The 23,381-nt window shown below is 30.4% G+C and overlaps 1 protein-coding gene across 6 annotated transcripts in view; it reads right to left on the reverse strand.

The window, feature by feature from the left end:
- The window catches only part of LOC107448943 (uncharacterized), a 122,190-nt gene that overhangs the window by 14,053 nt on the left and 84,756 nt on the right, over nt 1–23,381 (reverse strand). For 4 of the 6 annotated variants that reach the window (XM_016064316.4, XM_016064314.4, XM_071187896.2 and 1 more), the window contains 2 exons: nt 5,497–5,582; nt 1,798–1,857 (listed from right to left, as the gene is read on the reverse strand). In XM_016064316.4, coding sequence (XP_015919802.1) covers nt 1,798–1,857; nt 5,497–5,582 — 146 coding nt within the window. Of the gene's footprint in view, nt 1–1,797; nt 1,858–2,682; nt 2,779–5,496; nt 5,583–10,277; nt 10,785–23,381 lie in introns of those variants that run through there. The other 2 variants (XM_016064318.4, XM_016064317.4) reach the window with 2 other exon arrangements.

Genomic DNA, 23,381 nt, shown 5'->3' on the forward strand with positions numbered 1-23,381 from the left:
ATAACATATGCATAGTTTCATATTCTTCTTGAAATTTATAAATGTTATTAAAACCACACATATCAGATGACCTCTCTTAGTGCATTAGTCGAAGCAATTAATATGTGAGAGGGAAAAAAATGCTGTCAAAATCTAATGAATCTACTCAGAAAGGCAGGATAAAAAATATTAAAACCTCAAAACCAGTTTGATTGCCAGAGGAAACAGAAAATATGTGAACTGTGATAATTATAAACACGTCAAAATTTAATCAATTTAAATTAAAAATAAATATAATTTTTAATAATTAAACTCCTTTTTACCTCAGTCAGTCAAACTGGTTTTAGTGCTTTCAGCCCTGATTCCTCAGTTGTGATTTGCTAGATTTTGATACTGTATCTTTTTTTCATTGCTTGAACATTATTACTTAAACAATGGATAAAATGAACATTGTTTCTTAAAGTAGTAGGATTTAATTAGTTTCTAAACAGAGTAACTATCTGAAATTCCAAGTAAAAGAAATGTTTAAAACATTTATTTGTATTTGAATTGTAATAGGAAAAATCTCGCTGAACTCGAAGTCTTACTCTCATATAAAAAGTTTCGTAAATCAGTTTAAAAAAATTTAACAACCTTTATTTGATTTTTAGAGAAATATTAAAATTATTTTTAAATAATCAATTACTTTAAATGAATTTCTTTAATATGACCACAGAGAAAAATTTTAAAAATTTACATACTTTAATTATTATTAGTAAAGGATAAGTATTATTTAATCTATGTATTCCTAGATTTAGACAGATAAGACTTTATGATAATTTGCATGACAAGATAGGAAATATCAAAATATTCATTCTATTTCTTTAAATAATTTTTTTTTTTAGATTCTTAAATATACTTTAGAGTAAGATTTTACTCAAGAAAATAGAAAAAATTATCTCTGAGGTCTCTTGTGACATCTATAAAAAATGAATGCATATTTTTAAAAAACAGTTTATATTTTTAAAAAAAATGGCTTAAAATTATCATGAATACTGTCATTTCTTACATTTTAATGAACAGGTAGTATTCAGGATAAAAATAAGCTGATATTATTAAATGGAATCAAATAAAAAGCAAACAGAAAAAAAATACAGGGTATACACATTAAACCCTAAGATAAAAAGAAGCCCTGAGAATACAAAATTATGTTTATACAGGATGAGTCATTATAGTAGTTTTAAAATTAGAGGGGAAGTAAAGCAAACCATAAGAATTATAACACACAGTCAGAAATGTCAACCTACAGCTTTTGAACCAGTTCTCTCATTTATCTAAATTATCTTATTGTTTGTCCTACCAAATATTTATTGTCAAAAATTGCATTCAAATAGGTATAAGTCAAGAAATAACTATTTTATTATAATTTGAATTAAAAACCTAATTGATGAGTTCTGCAGGTTAGTTGCCAAAACAATAAACAGCTATTCATGGGGATAGTATACTGGACAATAGTTCTTAGAAAACATTAAACTGCCAGTTTAAATGTGCATGTACAACTACTCCGTTAAAGGGAAGCACCTCCAGCGGCAAACGATGACATTTCCGGCAATGGGTCGCAAAGTAATTCTAAAACTTAATGATTATTCCAACCTCTCACTCAAATTTGCAACTGGTGAACTGAATTACCCTGAATATATCTATACAATTGCTTGGTTTTAAACTAATGTAAGATTTCATTGAAATATAAATGGTAAACATATTTTTTTATTTGTACAACATATTCAAAAATACTTTTGTAACATTTATGAAAATAAGCAAAAAATTAGATTGAATTACCTTTAACAGAAGCTCTAGCTTTTGGCCGTTCTTGCAATTCTATGTCTCCACCATAATCATCTATAAGCACAAAATATATTCATTACTAAGTTTAATACATTAAATACAAAATTGAGTAAGATGCTAAATTAGATTTTTATTAACAAGATAAAAGCCAATAAAGAATGTTTATATGCAATCAAGTGTTATAATTTATTAAAACACATAAGCAGGTTTGTTTAAATGATCTACTAAATAATGGTCAATATTGTGTCTTGCTTGTTACAAATTGAATTTTTGCCCGAGAAGTAGATAATACTTCCCATTTATGTTTTGGGATAGTCTTCTTTCAGATAGACATAAGCTCTGAACTAGTTTGTTAAATTTATGCAACATTAATATTAAATCATGATAACTTAACTGTAAAATTAAGTAGAAACTAATTAAATAATAATATCCCATAGAAATTTAAATAAATTAAATAATACTCAATATAAATATATTGGCAAGTATATTTAATGTGTTTTACATATGATGATTTAATTACAGATCCGTTAAAGATTAGAAAATTTTTAATCAATTCAATTAAAAAAAATACATATTTTTGAAACTTTGAAGGATTAATATCCTTATAAAATTCAGATAAAAGTGTAAGTTCTCCCTAGTCATAAGTCTTCCACAATAGTATTTGTTTTATCAGGAAATGAAAATAAGTTTACAGCTGAATTGAAAAAACAACTCATTATTGAATTTCAAAATTATTAAAGTTCTTACTAGTAAAAAAAAAAATAAATATAATAATTAATCATGTGAATTACCTTGATACAAATTTCACAGAATAATAAATAAAATATAGTACAACATTGTATTGAATAAGTAAATTAACAAAATATTAATTGTCCCTACTCATAACAGAACTCTGAAAATCTTATGCTTTCTTCTAGGATCAGAGTTACACGTATCTCTAGCCAGATTTTGGACAGGGACAATTCTCACCAAAAACTGAAAACAAAATAAAACTGAATGAAGGAGACAGAGTGAAAAATAAATATAAACCTAACCACTTTTACTCAATGCATGATCTGGATTAGGACAAATGTAAAATGGCACAGGAATCAAAATTAACTACACTATGATTAATCACCATAATCCTCAGAGATTACATCAAGTAGATAACAAAATTAAATAGTGTGAGAAACTATGCCTCTTTCAAAGAATTAAGAAACAAAAAAAGAAGAAAAAGTCATTAGGGATTCTCAGGCATAATAATTTTTTGAAAGGGCGCCCCTTTATGTATTACACACAAAATGATGGTAAAAAAGTACAAGAAAGGGCCATCATATAAGAATACAAAGTTAAAAGTATTAATTAAATAATTAGTTTTATTTAATGTAAGTACGTTATTAATAAATTTAGTCAAGAAAAAACAAACAAATTAGCTCATATTAAGGTGTCTCATATTTCTCATAGAGCGAGTCTATTTTAAATTCCTATTTTTTTATTTAATTCTTGTTTACTTTTTCATTATTTGCCTAAGCAATTGTATCTTTTTTCTGGCAGAATATTTTCAAAAAATGTTGAGTTGTTCAATTTTTCAACACCAGCCGACCAGATGGCCGAGCGGTTAGCGCGCCTGACTGCAAAGCCAATGGCTGCGGGTTCGAATCCCGCTCTGGGCATGGATGTTTCTCTCTGTTGTGTGAACGTGGCCCACCCTATGAACGGGTTTGTGGCAGTGTGACATGGGTAATGTTGCTCGCCTCCGTGACTTTGGTTCACAGGCGCCCACTGGGTAACGCAAAATGAGTATCAATTCCAGCATCTTCTTAGGCAAAGAATAAAGTTCAGTGCCTGCCATTTGAAAAAAAATTTTTTTTTCAACACCAGTAAGAATAAAAATGTATTTAAATACATCTGAAAATATAATATTAAGCTACTAATTCGCAAATTTAAATTCAATATTTTTATATTACAAATAGTGTCCCCAAATTCAACAAGATTTAAGTTTAGCACTATTTGTGCTGACATTATATATATATACAGGGTGGTGCCAAATTTATGATACAAACTTTAAGGGTAGATACAGGACATTGTAACAATAATTTATTATATAGAAATGTGTGCGCGCAAGTGAGGCCGCTTTATTTTGAGGAAATTTGTCTTCTAAAATGCTTTGAAACGGGACGTTATAAGTCATTTTTCAATACTAACGCAAGGCGCGATATGGAACCTTAATATTGTCCCATAATATTTTAAATGCACCACGTATTATTTTCCCTTGGAATGGTGAGGCATAAATAGGGGAAATAAAATAAAAGATAAATGGAGTTATTGGTTGGTCGCGTTGATAGCAGATGGCAGTAGATGTCTAGCCACCGTTGCACATGACGCGTCTCAGTAGCAATTTGAAATTGTGCTGATGTCTACGATGGGAGACTCCACATATGCCAAAAAAGCAGACATCCATTATATGTATGGCCATGCAAATGGTAACGGTAGAGCTGCACCACGAATGCATCACGCCCAATTCCCTGATTGACGAATGCCGGATTACAGAATTTTTCAACATCAACTTCGTGAAACAGGTTCGTTCCATGTCACCAGACATGATGCTGGTTGACGAAGAGCTGTATGCAGTCCAATCCTGAAAGAAAGCATCGTGAACGTTGTGGCTAATAGACTCGAGCTATGTACAAGAGCTGTTGCACATAAGGTAGGTGTGAGTCATCAGACCGTTTGTAGAGTGTTAAATGAAAATTGTTTACACCCCTTTCATTTTCAGCGAGTACAAGCTTTGAATCAGGCAGACCATCCTCTCTGCCTAAACTTCTGTCAGTGGGTGGTACAGCAATGGGCGCGTGAGGGTGTCTTTAATGAGCATAATTACAGTGTGTGGGCAAGCGAGAATCAACATGTAACGCGACTACATGCATATCAACAACAATTCAGAGTGGGCAGGTATTGTCAACGAATTTTTGATTGGGCCATACTTACTACCAACGTGACTTAATAGCAAACGTTATCTTATTTTTTTTGGTACAGGTGTTACCAGAATCACTGCAGGATGTTCCGATCGCCATTTGTAACATGTGGTTTCAGCATGATGGAGCGCCAACCCACTTCAGCACTGATATGCGTACTTACCTGAACGGCACGTTTGGGGAGCGATGGATTGGGCATAGTAGGCCACGCGATCTCCTGATTTATCGAGCCTTGATTTCTTTTTTGTGGGGACATTTGAAGAATATTGTTTAGGTGACTTCACTTGACTCAGGTGAGGATCTCATTACACGAATATCCAGAGCTGCTGCACAAGTGCGTGAAACACCTAGCATCTCTGAACATGTATGCCAATCGCTCCACTTACTGGTGGAAGCAATTTTGAACAATTATTGTAAACATTACACTTGTCAACAACACCTTCAATGAACATTTTGTCTTTCTTTTTGTCTCTTATTTTTTGTGTTTGCGCCTCAGCGCATCACTTTCGCCCATGCATTTCAATACAATAAATTATTGATACAAAGTCCTGTATCTACCCTTAAAGTTTGTACCATGAATTTGGGATAGTTCAGAACAAAAAATAATTTAAAAAAAAACTGATTTTAGAAGGGGCCTTTTGAATAGCAGTGGTCCTGAACTGCAACCACAGAGACCATGTCTAAATTCATCCCTGTTCTCAAAAAAGAAATTTTAAATCCAGAGAAGAAATTAATCTACCTGCTCCACTGTCCGGTACAGACTGAGCCCATGATTGAGAAAAGCCACTCTCTACAAGATCATCTGGATCATAATCTCTTAGATCCCTATTGAGAAAAATAAAAAGCTTAATTAATTATCATTGCAGTACTTATACACACATCTAATAGGGATTACCAAAATAAGTAAAGAAAAATAAATCACAGATCTATAGAAAATTACTGCCTCTCAAATTATTAGCCTTCCATTAGACGCGCGCACCTCACAGGTGCATCCCTACTGCACTTCCACCTCCTCTGCCGTCAATAGATATTTTCGGGGGTCGAGCCTAATGTTATCTTCCTAACTTTGGATTACTCAAATGTCCGTGTAAAACCGACCTTCGAACATGTCGATGGAGAGTTGGAACCGCTCAAATCACCCCTCTAGTGCAGCGCGACCATTGATGCAAGTATTATGGATATAATATTTTTATGAATTAAATATATATATTTTATCTCATTTTCTGTCCTACTCAACGTAGCAGGAATAAATGGTCAAGTTATGTACACAGAAAATGGTTACGGAGTGAAAAACCGCAGAACCTTCTTGCGTCAATTGGCTGAACATCTTGTGATGGAGGAAGAGATCCGACGCGGGAGCAAGAAAAATTTATCTTCGGTACTTCGCTTTCGATTGGCAAAAACAAACTTCTCAAGCCGCTGAAAATTCACTGTCTGAAAATCAAGACAAGAAAAGAAAATTTTTTGAGCCATGTCAAAAAAATAAACAACGAAAAAATACAAAGTATACTTGTGCTACTTGCGGAAAATACTTATGTTTGAGTCATGTAGCAACAATTTGTAAGGACCTCTTGCAAAAATTCTTGTTCACATGAAGGTAGCATCAGACTGCCTCTAAAATAATATTTTTATACTAACATGTGATATTGAAATAAGTTGTTCCTATATACAAGACTCTTAATGTTTTTTTTTTTTTTACAAATTTACTTTCCTTTGTTTTTCCTTATGTTGTGTAATTATTTGTGATACTGCCTTTTAATAAATTTTTCAAACTAAATAAGTTTTTTGATATTTATCTCTCTAAAGAGTGTTAAATTGGTAGCAATTAACTATTTAAACTAGACTAAATTTAATTTGGCTTTCAAAAAATCAGAAACACCTCATAGGTGCAACGCGATTAACAATGTCGGAAACAAGTGCGCGACTAACGGAAGGTTAATATAAGGGTTTGCTTCATAAAAAAAGGTACAACCCAAATTGTGTAATTTGAGTTAACAGTAAAAAAAAGGTGCGACGTATGGAGTGGCAGAAGTCGAATTCTTGGTCATAGATGGCGCCACTGAAAAACAAGAAACGCACACTCTGCCTTAAATTTGCTCGGTTTCACCAAGCAGGCTTGCCCGTGTGGCATTAGAATCAACCAACCAGACATTAAATTTACTTACATGAAATTACACTGGCCACATCTTCTAGTGCATCTCTTCGGCTTTAGGCGTACATTTTGTTTAACAATTTTGATTTTCTTATTCAACATACATGTTTTTCACTAACCATGTATGTACAATATAGTATGTTTATGTAACCTTACTTGCACTTTTTTCAAGTTGTTTAACTTGATACAATAGCACAAAGTTCATCTGTTCTTTACTTAAATTTTTCTAGCTTAACAGAAAGTGGGACCTAAGGCAAATTTTATATGTGGGGCCATATATACATTATATACAAACAATAGTGTAACACAAAAAAATAAAGCAATAGAGACTGTAACTTTTAAGTTTTATTTTATACATCTTTTAATTTATAACTTTAACAGCATAACAGATCAAAGAAAAATTATGCGTAGTTTAAACAGGGCCGCAACTCACACTGGGAAAACAAATTCCCTGCATATATTTTACACGATATATTATAATAGTATGCACTTCCAGAATACATTGTTACTATACACTGCAATATTTCATTTGGAATATACTTTTTTATTCAATAAGTATGGATGGTGCTTTCAAATTCTGATGAGTTTGAAGTGAAAATTTGTTTTAGTTTTTTAGAGATATATTGTTTAAAAAGGTGACATGCTTGCTAGATTTTGAATAACTCGCTTTTTTGGCAGTCTTGATATGGCCTCTTTCCATAAGTTTATAACTGTTTGTTCTTGTTGCAAGCTGTGCACCATCTTACGTTAGTGTTAACACTTTTAGCATTGTAAACACCAGCATTGTTAGCATTGTAAGCACAAGTAATAAGTAATCAAATACATTGTTTGCAAGAATCTCAAAACACAATGATGCTAAATGGCTTTAAAATACAATGGAAACAGTAACCCGGAAATTTAGGCGGTACCGAGCTTGCAGCGTTCCCTAGTGTAGAAAACACCATCCATTGGAACTTACTTTTTGATAGAAGTTATGTCAAATACTACACATTGTAAAAAATAAAATTCACTGGGTAAAAGTTTAACAAATACATTTCATAATACACAAATATATAAATCATACAAAAAGAAAAGTTTTGCATGAAAACCAGACAAAATTAAAGCTTAACTTTAAAAAAAATAGTATTATTAAACTGTGAATTTGGTTATTTAAGAATTTAGATTAAATCTAATAAGATAAAATTACTATTTAATAGATAAAATTTAAGAAAAAGTTGAAATAAAAAATAATTAAGTAAACAATTTTCAAAAATTATGAACTAATATATATTCTTATTGAATAAACCTAAGAAAATATAACAATATTGCAACAAAATTTTTACATGAAATAATAAAAATAGATGAGAGTAAAACTTATTTACTTTGAACCTGATCAGTTATTTATTGATACAGTGAATTTTGATATTGGTTATTTTCCCGGCTTTCTGCAAGATTTTTCCAGGTTTGGTTTAACGTAACCTGAGCAGACTTTTGCACAGGTTACCTTAAACGAGAAATGTGATTTCTTAGTAGTCCGAGCGTTGCAACAACTTTCTTATTTCCTCCCTGAGCATTTTTTTAGCCTGAAGATTATGATGTCTTTCCAACACCCGTTACACAGTTTTTTTTTGTTCTCTAAGACTACTAAAGTGATCTGTGCAGAGGCTTTTTTTTCCTCCAATGTGGGCTATTTTAGCAATTTTATGAGATTTTTTTACCTAACTACAGGCCTTTCTTTCACTTGTAAACATCTTGTAAATGGACACTTAATGTACTAATATCGTCATATAAGCGGCAGGGTACTTTCAATTACTCGGTTCAACCTTGCGTAATATGGCGGGAAATCATTGATATTATTTTTATCATTCTTATGATTATCATATGTAGAAATAATTAAATTAAAAAATAATTACATATTTCTCATTTTTAAAATTAATTATTATTACAGTTATGCTTGGTGGGAAGTAAACTTAATATTATTCCAGACTGTTAAGGACAAAGTCAAAATTACTGTGAAATTTTTAATTGCTCATAACTGAAATACAACAAGAGGTAAAAATGAGAACTGACTTATGTAATTTTTATTTTGATATGTTAGCATACATTTTCACTTTAAAAATTGTACTTTTAAACTTAGACCATACTTTTTATGTAATAAGAGCTAAAATCCTTAAAAGCTACTGACTGATCAAAATGACAAATCAATCACTAAGTATACAATACAATTAGGTAGGTAGCTAATAGAGTGATGCAGCTCTTTAAAAAATAGCTAATTTTTTTTTTCTCTTTCATTTAGCGTATAAAAATATTGTTTCAGCTTTATTTTTAGTAATTTCATTTCAAACTAACAAAGATTTTTATGTTTGAGTTGACATTTTTATTAAAACTAAAATATTTAGAAGACCTAATGTCCCAGAAATCATTTCACATGCATTAAGCTGGAATTCTTTTATACAATTCAAAAATATTTCATGAAAAATATTCAGGCAAAAAAAATTTACAAGTACAAAAAATTTTTGTAAGCAATTTATAAGAGTTAATCACTAGGGTTTGAAAGAAATTTACTACTTTTCCTTCATTTGATTTCAAACTAGGGTAAATTTGAAACATTTTATATTTGAGGTGTACTATATATTTGAGGTGGGCTAATTTTGAACAGGTACTTGCTTACAACGACTACCTTCGCCAAGAGAACATAGGGATTTTTAGTTGAAAAAAACTCTTAGTTGAAAACTCCTTCAATAATTTTTTTTCTTTCGCACATGCACAGTTCACTTGGCTGTCACCAAAATTTGTCGACTTTTTTAGCGCAGGTGCAAATACAGAAATCTTCTGAATGAATTGCTAACCATTCTTCTAAATAGAACCAAATTTGCTTCAATATAACAAAAAGTATGAGATATATTTCACAAATTCTTTTTGAATTGTAAATTAATTCTTCAATGATTACATAAACCATTATTTACACTAGTTGTCAGCTAATCATAAGAATGGGCAAAGGATTAAAAAATGGACTTTTCTTTTTATCAGTATTGATTACTAGCAAATATCTGAAGAAATCCCTGAACATTAAAAAAATTAATGACAGAAATACTTTTCAGCACAATTAAGTTTGCAGAAATATTTTTTAACGTTGAAACAGATTTAGAGATGAATATTTCTTAGATTTTAGCTTTCATGCATTATTATGAGTTTCGCAGAGGTGCAAAATAAATTAGTAAGCATTAACAAACAATATTTTTAGAAGGGAATTTACACGCATGTAATATAAATAAAAGTAATATTGAACGACATAATCGTACACGGATTTGAACTAATCAGGATGGCCAATTTATTTAAAGGAAAAAAAAAAAAAAATGAAACGCTGCGAATAATTAGATATGTCTTACTTGTTAGATATTTCAAACTGTCTGGAGTCCCGCCACTGTACCATTAGTTGTATCAAGCTCAGAAGTGTGCAAGCCATCATTAATTAATTCAAAACTGAGAAAAATGTAAAAATTGTTTTCATCGCGGTCTCTTCACATTCTTTCTCCATAAACCTGTATTATGCCAAATGTTTAATGAAGACCAACCATGAAACCTAATTTCGAAAGCGTTAATATGTGAAATGAGAGCTAAATATAGGCCGATTTTGGACGAAGGTGATAGAGTCATGTTTAAATTAATCCTTGATTCAAAAATAGAACTAAAGAAAACTATCAAGGCAAAAAATGAATCTAATATATGCAAACAATTAGGCAATTATACAAGCATCAGTCTTATTGATAGAAAATAAATAAAGAAGAAGAATAACAACATAAGATGTATCTGCAAGCGAATATAAAAATATTAAATCATCAATTCTATAACACCAAGTTTGTCAAAATTATTTAAGTCTGATGGCACCATCTAGTGAGCAAAATAAGAAACATTTATCATGTGGCCAATATCTGTGAAAACATAATAAAAGTTAATATATCATTTTTCTCAAAATAGTAGTGATTTCTGTTATTTAATTATATTTAACGGAAGCCTTTAATGCTTTTTTTATATTTTAAGTGTTGTTCAAGACAGAAATAATATGAGTTTCCATTAAGAAATAGAAAATGAAACTAAACTTAGTTTTGGTTTCGTTTCAACCCAAATGACGAAATTTATTTATTCATTTTAAATAGCTAAAGCACTACATACTTGTAAATTAATTTAGAAGAATTACTTTATTTAAAGTTAACTAACTTTCATATCGATACGATTTGAGAAGAATTTAGAAGGGGAAAAATGAATTTTCAAATGAATGCCATAAACAGTTTCTGTCCTTTTGTTTACTAAAAGAATGTGAAATTTAGCAGTTAAGAAAAAAAAGGGGGGAAAAAAGAGCTGTATGTGGGGACGGGTGACATTTGTTTGAAAAAACGGATTGATTTTGATTTAGGAATTGTGCGTTTTTCTCTAGGCGGTTGTAACAAAACTAGTGAGCACTAGAATCGAACTTTTACAATTTACTTATCTCTAAATTGGGATACCATTTGCATCTCGCATCGGATCAATTGGGTAGCGGAGTTTACACTGATAAAGTCGAAAATCTCAAATGAATATGTTTCTAAGCGCCGATTCGTTTTGAAATAAATTAATATCACTTTTGAAACATAGAACATTAGGAATGCTTGGAAATTAAAATAAAAAAATGTTGCAAGCAGTATTAGTTGTAGTTCATTTACGTCGCACTAGAGCTGCACTATGGGCTATTGGCGACTGTCTGGGAAACATCCCCGAAGATGATCCGAAGACATGCCATCGCAATTTTGATCCTCTGCAGAGGGGATGTCACCCCGCTTCGGTAGCCTGACGACCTGCATGCAGAGTCGAGCACTTTACGGTAGAACAGTGTAACGAGGATCCATACCACACACCCTCAGTCCCTACGCAAACTGATCCAAGTGGTCACCACCCGCACACTGGCCGCAGCCAGTGATGCTTGACTTCGGTGATCTGCTGGGAACCGTGTTTTAACGATCTGTCCACTGCGGGACCAAGTAATAGTAAGCATTTGTTCAAAAATTTAAAAACGCAAGTTTAGGATTAATCTGCCTATCAGCATATTCGAATATATTTCTTTTCAGACGAAAATATTGAGGTTTTTACATAGGATCAAGTTTATTTTAAGCAATAACTGTTTTTAGATTAAAAATTAAAATATTTATCAATTTTTTCAAAAAACAATAACAGTTAATAAAATGCACTAAATTACCCATAAAAATAAATGATTTTGTTGGTTCCAATTTTAAAAGGGGAGCGGATAATTTTTTTTCATTTACATGGAATGAAGAACAAGCTTGTTTTCGATTGATAGGTAATATGGGCGATAATAACGCAATCGCAATTTATAAAAAGTCGTATTTTTAAAATTCGATTTCTCAGGAGCTATTTAACCGATTTCGTTCAAATTTTGTAATTCGCCATGAAAAATTACATTCCTCAAAATTATGTAAAAAATTTCATACCTCACAACACAAAATAGTTCCGACAATTATTAAATAAAATTATAAAAAATAATTAATATTTACTAAAAGTTATTTTTTGCATGGAATTAACTTCATCAGATAAACGATTTTTATAATTATGTGTAAAATTTTTTCAATTCGATAAGAGAAGTTCTTCCGATATAGGTAAATGCGCTCTCCTGTCCACACTATGGGGACAATATTTCCTGAATGAGGTTACCCCCTATATTTTCGGGATCAGAAATCAGTATCAGTAGAAAAAAAAGGCATGTTTATTTAGAGAAAGTACGTTTTTATCTTTGATTTCGTAACTTAAAATGGCGTCCGCACTAATTAACTAGCATATCAGAGGTCATCCCTTCGAACCATTAAGATTGAGTCCTAGAGCGTGAAGATCCGATCATTAGATCAAAACTTATTCGAGGTAGTCCGTTTTTTTCTTCCACACTATACGCTAACATTGTTTTTTTTTTTAACATTGTTCCCTTGTCTTCTGCGCTGCTTTCAAGATTACAAGGCTACAGAAATAAAAATTAATATAATCGAAATCCGAAGCAAAACAGTGTAGAACAATGAATTAAAACGAAGAAGTGCTGGATAAACGGAAAACCTAAATTGATTTTTAAATCAAATGTTTAATTTGATTTCGAAACGAGAAATTCTATCAAGTACATTTAGATCGAAACTTTTTAAATTGTAAGGTGTGGAAATATTTACTTGATTTTCAACTATGCAATTTTAAGAGACAAAATCTATAATTTGATTAAAATTAATTAAATAATGTCCCCTTGCCGTGAGGCTAATCGTGGGAGGTTTTCGTGGCTCTCCTCTCCGTGTAACGCAAATGCGGTTTAGTTCCACCAAAAAGTACTCCACGATGGCAAATTCCTCCCAATACTTGATCCAGAAGTTTCCTTATCTTCTGGATTGGGTTCAAAATTACAAGGCAAGAGAGTTGAACATTAGTTGTTGTAAAGCGCGCACTTTGAGTAGTCAGTATCTCCTCGGATGCCCCCTACAAGGGCGGGACGGGGTTAAACTACGCTTAATTAGTAGTCATAAACCTGAAATTGGGTCGCCTGTTCAACGATGGTTATAAAATCTCTCAAAATAATCGATTCGAACAAGATTAAAATTAAGCATCGAAAGCCTACGATATACTACTTCATATCTATTAACACCTATATTAATTCTCTCGTAAATGCCATCTTCATTAAAGTCTTAAGACTCTCTACATAGGAGTTATAGGGTACGATATCTAAGAAAATAGTATTGCTAGGAAACTTTGAATAGGCAAAACAGAATAAATTTTACAGTTTGCAACCGAAGCAGCGGCTGCCACCAAATCTGTTTGAATGTCTTGACAATGACTATCTTAAATATGATATAAAAATTCGTATACCATACAATTCAAAACTTTTTTGATTATTAATAAGAAAACAAACTTGTTACTCGTAGAATTATCTTTGGAAAAACAAATTTTATAATTGTATACAAAAAGTGTTCGATTCGCTTTAAAAAAACTCTCTCTCACTTAAAAAAAAAAAAAAAAAAAAAAAAAATCTCTTTCATTAAAAATTTCTCGAGATATGGCTAAATACGTAAAAGGAAAACTAACATTAAGATGCCCAAACTTCAGACCGCTCTCCGGAAATTATTGGGACCATAGTTCCCAGATTACGGCTACGCCCATATTATGATGGTAAGGAATCCAAATCCATCGAAAAAGAAGTATGTTTATTTAGAAAAAGAACGTTTTTGTGCCTGATTTCGCAGTTAAAAAATATCGCATGCACCAATTAACAAGCATAGTTAAGGTCACATTTTTAAACCATTAAGATTGAGTCCTAGTACGTGAAGATTCCGTCCAAAAACCGATCATATTAAATAAATAAATAAGTAAATGAATAAATAAATAAATAAATAAAAACTTTTTTCATCAAATCCAGAAACCTATCTTTAAAATTTATTGTAAAAATTAATTTGTTAATTAAAATTATTATTAATTATTATTATTTTTTAAAATTTATTAATAATATCTTTATCAGCATATATTTTAGTATTTAAACTAACTTGTGTAAATTGACTTACAGAAGTTTTAATTGGTAAATGTGATTCAAAATCAGTTTGAGTTTGTTTACATTGAAACTGATTAGTTTCCTCCTCATCTCCAGAGGGATTTTCAATTACTAAAGAATTTTTAAAAAAATTGAAATCGCACAAACAAGTTAAGATGTGTTTGGCAATTTCATCTTTATTTCCCTCACTGGAAATACTTAGAATGTCTGAAATTTTGACTAAGTCCGAAAAATTGAAAGTATTACACATTTCTTTCAGTTTGTTTGAAAATTCTTCATCGTTAGGTTCAAAAGAAAATTCTGAGAAATTTAGAATTTTGTTACGGTTTAATCTAGAAAAATCATTTGGAAACAAAAGTTTAAATAATAACTTAATTTTGTTTGCCGTCGCTAATTTAATTGACGTTTGAATCATATTTATTTCCTTTAAGAACATTTTAAATACACGATAAATAAGAATATTATATCATAATTTTTTTAAAAAAAGAAAAGCAATATAAGCACAAGAAATGCAATCTATCTCTTAATAATATTCTATTCAATTATTCATAATAAAAAGTTTAGAGCAAGGCTCAAATCTAATTTCAATAAAATATTTACAACATACTCGCCAACGTCGACCTTCATCAATTTCGTTGAAGAGAAAAAAAAAATATATATAATTTTTTTTATTTTTCTTTCGCGCACTTAAATCGTAGCAATTCATGAATATTCATGATTAAGATTCGCGCACATTCACTTTTGTTTTCACAACTTGAGCAGTAAGAATTGTAGTCTCACTCGGTGTCGAATCACTACCATGGATGATGTTTCTTCCAACTTTGAGGCACTAATCTTAGACATCAAACGTTTTCATGGCTGTGACAAGAAGCTCTATCCAACTTCAACATTCCAACTAGCGATAAGGTATAGGTACTTGAAAAAACAACCTCATCCTTCCTTTCCTTCGATGCTTTTTCACTGCAGCAATTTTTCTCCCCCGGGGGTGATGGAATGGGGAAAATTTCCACGAAACAGTCAGCCTCCGTTACGCTTAGTTCCAGAGGTAGAAAAGCGTACGTTTCCTCCGCTAAGGAATAATCCTGGCGTCTTATAACAGGGCTACATCTCTGTTATCATTGGTGTATTTATATTAAGAAATGCAGTTGAAAGCCATGATACGTTATAAAAAGCTTTATTTAAAGATAGCTGGTGGTTACAACAGTTCACATCTCCACTCCACACAGGAGGGGGTGTGGACAAATCTCCAGATGGTTATTGGAACATGTTATTCAGCAAGAGACATGCGAAAACGTTCGCTCTCACATTAAATACTACAGATATTGGTGTACTTAGGTCCCAGTCGCACATGCCTTTGTAACTCTACTCACTATGGAAAATCATTTAATGCTTCCTTATATGGAAGTGAAAAAGGGACAAGATTCTAAAAATAACTCCTCCTTTCAAATATAAATCTAATTATTATTCAATGGTATGTTTTCAGCCTTGAATTCCCGAAATAGAATAGCTCTACGCTTACTCTTTAACAAAGACATTTTATGAAACCGAAAGAGTTTTAATTCTTTTATTGATACGAAAGTATTTATTATTTTTGTATTATATATATATATATATATATATATATATATATATATATATATATATATATATATATATATATATATATATATATATATATATATATATATATATATATATATATATACATATATACAATTTATTATGAATATATATATATTTTTTAATATTCATTATTTACTGGAATATGCAGTTAAACTGGGAAGCAAAGCAGTCCCCTGACATTTTATGCAAAAATAAATTAAAGTAAATTATATGACATCAAAACTAGTTAATTTTAAAATACTTTTAGAAAATTAATATGAAATAATGCCTCATATTGTTTAATACGGCAGAAGAACTATTGGGCACACCCTAATGGGTGGGGATAATAACGTTAACAGCAGCTAATTCTGAATTCCATTAATATTTTTGCTATATAAACTAAATATTCACTACTAATGCAATATATTTTTCAATTAAGTAATGTTTCACATTGTTTCGAACATATTTAAAATTTATTTAAAACTTGTAAAACAATTCAGAATACCCCATAGTAGGTTTAACTTAGACCAGGCTGAACTCGATCTTTAGAACCGAGTTTTTCCTCGTTTCTGCAATGCGGTTTGGTTTAACTTCAGGGCATAGACCAGGTTTAAATTTTAATTTTGTTCTAAACTCCTAGAAGTCTTTCATTTAGCTATTTCTGCTATTTGTTAAGGATAACTATTATATCTGCTATTTGTTACAAGTAACCGTCATTATTTAAACTTTATTCTCCAAATTTTATTTATAAAGATCAGGACACTATTTAAAACATTTTTCTCCTGTTACATTTGCTTAGATAATATCATGAAAATGTCCAAAATTGGCTCTTTCGGTTCGATTTTTTTTATTATTTTTTTTAAAGTTATTTATAGAAAACGTCTGCAACAATTCTTGTTTATTCCGGTTACTAGACAGAATTATAAATTTGCTCTAAAATTTTTACCATGAATTAAATTTAGAAGTAAAAGTAATAGATGTTAGAGCTTAAAATTTAGATCTATGTCATATTCACACCTTTTGAGAGCTTCCCTATAGCGAAATTGTCAGCTAGACTGGACGAAGGAGAGATATCATTTATTTCATTTATCTGTCTTTCCAATAAATAAATCATAATCTCTCTTCTTTTTCCGTGTTCATAGCACAATCTTTTAACTTTCGTTTGGTTCAAAGTTTCTCTATTTATTAAAAAATATTATATTACATAAAAATTATTTCATATTTTTTAAAAACAGATACAGGTTTATTCTTCAGTTTAAAAAAGCTTTAGTCGATTATATTAATTGAATATATATACGCGTGTTTTTTTAACGTTATGTTGATCAATGAAATTGTAACTTTTGAACTACAGCAAAAACAGAAAAAATAATAAATTAATAATTAATTAACATCGAAGAATATTTTAATAAGGAGTAAATATTTATTATCATTAAAGCATTAACAATAGATTGTATTTGATGTATAAAACGAACTTACTTTAGCTGAGCTTATTTATGGTTTCATACACAAATAAATTAATTCATTTATGTTTTTTTTTAATACATAGAGAAATCCAACAATAATTTTAAAAATAATTTGGACTATTTTGCAAACTCTAAATAAGTCCTATGTATTTATTTTACGACTGTTTTTCTTTGTTTTATAAATATTTAAGTCAATTTATAAAAGTCAGATTTATATGCAGAAAGAATTTTTTGAAATATTTCAAAAGAACACGAAATGAGTACATACGCACCTATTAAACAATTGGTAGTATACTATTAATAATAGTAATACTATTTAATGTAAAATAAATTCCATAATAGTTTATTATCGAATTTAATTTTGTTGCATAAACTTGAAAACTTATGAAATTTTTAAATTTTCATTTATACAACACTTATTTTTATTTTGTTTAAAAAAATACAGCGTCATAAAAGCCACACATAAAATAATTTCCCAATCTTTTTTGAAGAATTCAAAATACTATAAATATACTTAATCTACTTATATCAGGATTAGAGGCGATTTTACAATTTTTGATTCATGACCCGAATACAGGGTCAAAGAATATGTAATTTGAGATTTATTATTCCCTTAATAGATTCTTTGGTGTCGTCCTGTGTCCATTCGCTAAATTCTGAGGAAAAGGTGAGATTTTCCACCTCTTTCAACTTGCTTCCCTCAACGCATGGAAAAAGAGTGGACTATAAAAGTTCCTAATCTAGAGAAGGGTAAATGCCGATTGAAAAATGACCTCGCTTCCCCCTGATCAGGTACTAATATAGGGGATTTTTCTGCCTTTATCTATGCCTACCTATGATATAGTGAGCCTCCTATAATACTTCTCAATCTGGTTATTTTGCTTTCATTTGTTATTCACTAGATGTCGCCACAGGGGAAAATATAAATAATAATACAGAATATTAATAAAAAAAATTATTTTTATTAATATTTGATTACAGAAAGAAATTTTTTTTTCTTTTTCTTTTTAATTTTTTTAAAAAGGAAAGAAGAAAAGCGATGGATGCTTTGTATAAATGAGGAAAATCAGAAATAAAGAAAATAATTTAGCAATCTTTTAAAAATGGATTTTAAAAAAAAAGGTATTTGATTCTTTTTAATGGGACCGTACAGATATAAACGATGCAAATTTCAAAAATATATAATTGGATAATAATACCTTTTAAATTATTCAAAAATGAGTATATCATTTAAATTTAATTCACAATAATGTAAAATAGAATGCTTTCATGTTTACTTAAAGCATATTATCAAGTTTTCATTAAAAAAATATGGTGCAACTTCAGAAAATTAGAATTTTATGATTCGAAAATATGCAATTGTAAAAATTTTGGAAAGTAAGAGTTTTTAAAAGATATTTGGCAGATCATATAGCTTTTCTCAGATTTGTTTTAACAGAAATAGTATTTTTACAGCTTATCTCAAAATATAATTTTTACAATAAGCGACATTTTTTCAAATTTTATTTATTTATTTACTTTATTTTTAACGAGTAAATTAATATTGGAATAGAAACGTAAGCTTTGATCTCAAATTCGTAAAATTTGAATTTCATGATTTTAGAAAAGGGTTTTGCGAATTTAAAGAAATTATAATATTTGAAGTAAAAACATTCTGTGGCCAAAAGTAAAGTTAACAGGTTCCTAATAGAATCATTGATTTTCCAGTTACGTATGTCATTTTTCTGATTTTTGAAGCAAGACAAATGTGTCTTAATTTTTAAATAATTTGCTTAAAATGATTTTTCTTAAAATTTATTTCATACATAAAATACGAAACACTTTGCCTAAATTTTTTGAATTAATATTAGAATTTAACTCCTTGCTAACACAGCATTGAAGAGCAGTAGTGAAAGTTTCCTTTCTTTTGTATTTTGCAATAATTACTAAGTTTCCTAAAATAAAGGGAAGAAAGCACCTTTAAGAAAGCCAGGACCATGAAGCCAGAAGAGAAGTACCATAAAAAACACCTTCGATTCGGAGAGTTGAACCCAAATGTAATATAAATTAGTATTTATTTTGACGTAATAAGATATTTCTCTGAAAAACTAATCATTTAAGTTTAGTTTGAATTTGATTTAAAGGAACTTTTAATACTTTATTTTTGATTGTAATTACAATCACATAATATTAGTATTGTCATAAATGAAATACCAATAAAAAGTAATCTCTCATACGGTAATCTTTTGACAAGTTTAAAATGTTAACAAAAATTAAGAAAATATTTCAATTTAATACAATGAATTTTTTTAAAAAAAATGACCCGTTGAAAAGTATTATTTGTATATTATTTTATCACAATAAAATAAGAGTAATTATTGCAATTAAAAATAATTTGAGAATTGATTCAAAGCCCTAATAATTCTTTTAAGCAGTATGAAGTGGAAAATTTTAATTATATTTTTAAATGTTATCTAATTTTTAAAAAAACATCTAATTTCATTTGAATAAATAAATTCTGGCTCAACTACTGGAATTGAATTAATTGGTTGTTAAAATCATATAATTATTAACAGAGGGCTTTTTTTCCCAGTGTTTTTCTCTTAATTGTCCTTTTAAGTTAATTTTTTCGGATTATTTTTAGATTTTTATTTTTAAGGAAACAAATCTTTTTATCACGAAAGGAAAAGACATTTTTTCTCTTTTAGAAGATTATCGAATAAAATACTAATTTTGGTTTTATATTGAAGAAATGATTTTGTTTAATGGTTTTATTCGCTCTAGAAATCGGCAATGAAAAAAAAAAATCACACGTAACTTTTAATGAAGAGGAATAAATGAAATTAATTGTTCGAGAATAATTTTTAAGTTGATACTTTTTTCAGTTGGTAAATTATCAAATTAAAAATTCATTTTCTCCAAGTGACCATGACAAACGTAAACCATGCTAATTAAAAAAGTAAATTCCTCTATTCCTATGTCAAATCATTTTACATATATTCCTTGAAAAATTCTTTCATTTTTAGACGAAAAACCAGTAAGTTTTAGCAGCAGGAATGATTAAAAAAAATATCGATTAGCAGAAAAAAAGAAAAAAAAATAACTAAAGTGTTCTGTTAAGTGGTCTTTTCTCTTTTTTTAATATAAAAAAGAGAGACTGAGTAAAACGAGAATTTGAAAATATTTAACTATAAAATTAGTTTATTAATGACACCTGAAAACGAAATTAAATAAATCTCCCTTTCGAGTTAACCCACATGTGATTGTGACGTCTACTGAGATGACCCCCGAACTTGGTGTTAAAATCCCGGGTAGAAAACAGCTACACAGTTCCCGAGATATTCTATTTGCACTTTAAGGCGGATGGACCCACACACTTAAATCTGCAAGGTACCGATCCACCAGCAGGGCAGAACAGACAGCTCTTTCCGAAATGTTCTTTGGAGTCTTGACCTCTAAATTTGGTCAATTGTTCCTAAACGGTGTCCTAAATCGGAAGTTTTCAAGTGCCGGTACAAAAAGAAGTCCAAGGGAGTTACTTTAGAGCTGATAGAGAGCCGTTGGTCCCTCTGAATCGTCCAAGAAGTTGATCAAAAAGGTGGGTTGTCATGCTGAAATTTTTAAACGGTCGTTACTTTTTGGAATGTTTAATGTTTGTGTCATTAAAAACTTAAAATAAGACCTGAGTTCAAGAATTCAGTTACATGCGTCACATGTAAGTACAAACTAAGTAAGTACTTCTAGTACAAACTTGACCACTTCATGACTTTCAAAAAACACCTTGCGTCACCGGTAGATTTGAAGTTCTGGCAAGTGATCATCGACAAAGGTCGTCTTTATTATCGAAGGAGTTAACAACGAACTTGTCACACAACTATCTTCTTACTCTCCGGATGATTTTGTATCCGGTTTTGAACAACCGACCATTATTTCAGTTTACGACTACCAATGTCCAACTGGATAGCTTTGTAATATTGAACCCTACCCAGAAGACAAAGGATCTTCTGGATCAATCATTGAATCAAACTAGTCTTCACGGAGGCCTTTTTAATGGAACTAACCAGCATTTGCGTTACAAGGAGAGGAAAATCCGTCAACTACAGAGGATATTTTGCGTCAGCACTGTAGTGACCTGGGTTCGGATTTCGTATCAACTTGCCATTGCTGGGATTCGAACTTAGGTCACCTCATTGCGATCGAGAGCTCTATACCCTGTGCCATCACGGCTCTCTCTGGATGGTTGGAGGTGACTGAGTGAACAAGCATGCTTAACTGATATAATGCTATAAACAATGTATGCCCAGTCATATTATCTTATGCAAAAGCACTCGCAAACTATACCCACATTATTTCATTACCCGCAAACTATAGACCGACACAGTTACAAACGGAGTATGTTCGGTCATATTCTATATAGAACTATACCCGATGATCAAAAACGTTAGTACCTTCCTTGCAAAAGGTGACACATTTAGTTCATTTTCTAAAAGAGGGTACTCCTTTTACTGAGGGAGGAGGAATGCGAAGTGATTAAATTGCAATTTGCAGTAGAGTGAGGCGAAATTTCAATATTTCACGAAATATTGATATTTTTTCTAATTAACAATATTTCAAAACTATTCTCATGATGTATTGTGGGCACCATGGCTACGATAAATAGCGAAAACACGATCCTTATCGGCACCGATAATTTTACGATCATTATTGACAACGACTAAATATCGGATACCATAATAATGCGAATATTATCGATAACGATATTTATCAAATACGATTATATCGTTTTCATAATTGAAAACAGTAAATATTGCATAAGATATTATCGTAAGCATTATCGATATTAATCGATTACGATACTGTGGTTAGTCCTGATAAATTTTATTTGGGTCACGAAAATATTGACCATTACGAAAATAGTGTTAATATAATTGAAAAAAAAAACATCACGGTATATCATGAAATTTGGATATTTCCTGTCAAAATATTACGATATTAAAATTCCAATAATTTCTAGCACTAATTTATTGCTATTTAATTAGCGAGTTGCTCACAATAATCTACCATTGCGAATAAGAACAAACAAAAAAAAAATAACGAACTCGTTAACTGAAGAACTAGAGATTTACGCTGTAACTAATTAGAAATCGAATTTTGTAACTATCGCTCCACCTTTTTCAATAATAAAATAGGCAAATAACAAATAGGGAGACTAACTCTCTCCTAGTTTTCTAGGAATTATCTTCTGTGATCAAAATCTCAGTTTAGAAATTGGCACTGATGTATTCTGCCAAATTAAACTCATGTATTCTGCCGAATCTGGCGGCACTTGCTTTGTTTCTACACTATACTTTAAATTTAATTGTTCTAAATTCTAAGGCCTTTTGACGATGTTTTTTTCATCCTATCTTTTCGGCCATTTAATGTGTAATCTTCTCTCAATAATTCTTAATAGCCTCGCCGTACCAGTGATCGATAGAAATTATATCTAAATGATCCTTAGTCGAATGAACCGCCTGAATTCGATATTCTATAATATATTCAGAATCGATCATTTGCACTTTCGTCAAATTGACATCGGCTTTAAATAAATGAAACGATTTACTTACCTCTATGCGGTATTATCATTTCAGATAACTCATCGTGGTTGTAGTGCGAAATCAACTTAGGTTAGGTTTCATATCAATCGAGTTTTCCCGACGATATTTATATTCATTACCGAGCGACATTTGAGTATGATTGAGGGAATACCCTCATCACTTCCAATTACGGTTTAAGAGTGTTTAGTTCCTCAAATTCAACTGCTCGCCTAATGAGTAACAATATATTTTCCGAAGAGGTTTTCGCAGCGTCGCCAATTAGAATAGAATATTTAAACATCAAGTATTAAA

The sequence above is a fragment of the Parasteatoda tepidariorum genome, chromosome 11, assembly GCF_982258835.1.
Source record: "Parasteatoda tepidariorum strain Cologne lab strain chromosome 11, Ptep-v5.0, whole genome shotgun sequence".
Taxonomy (NCBI): Eukaryota; Metazoa; Arthropoda; class Arachnida; order Araneae; family Theridiidae; genus Parasteatoda; species Parasteatoda tepidariorum.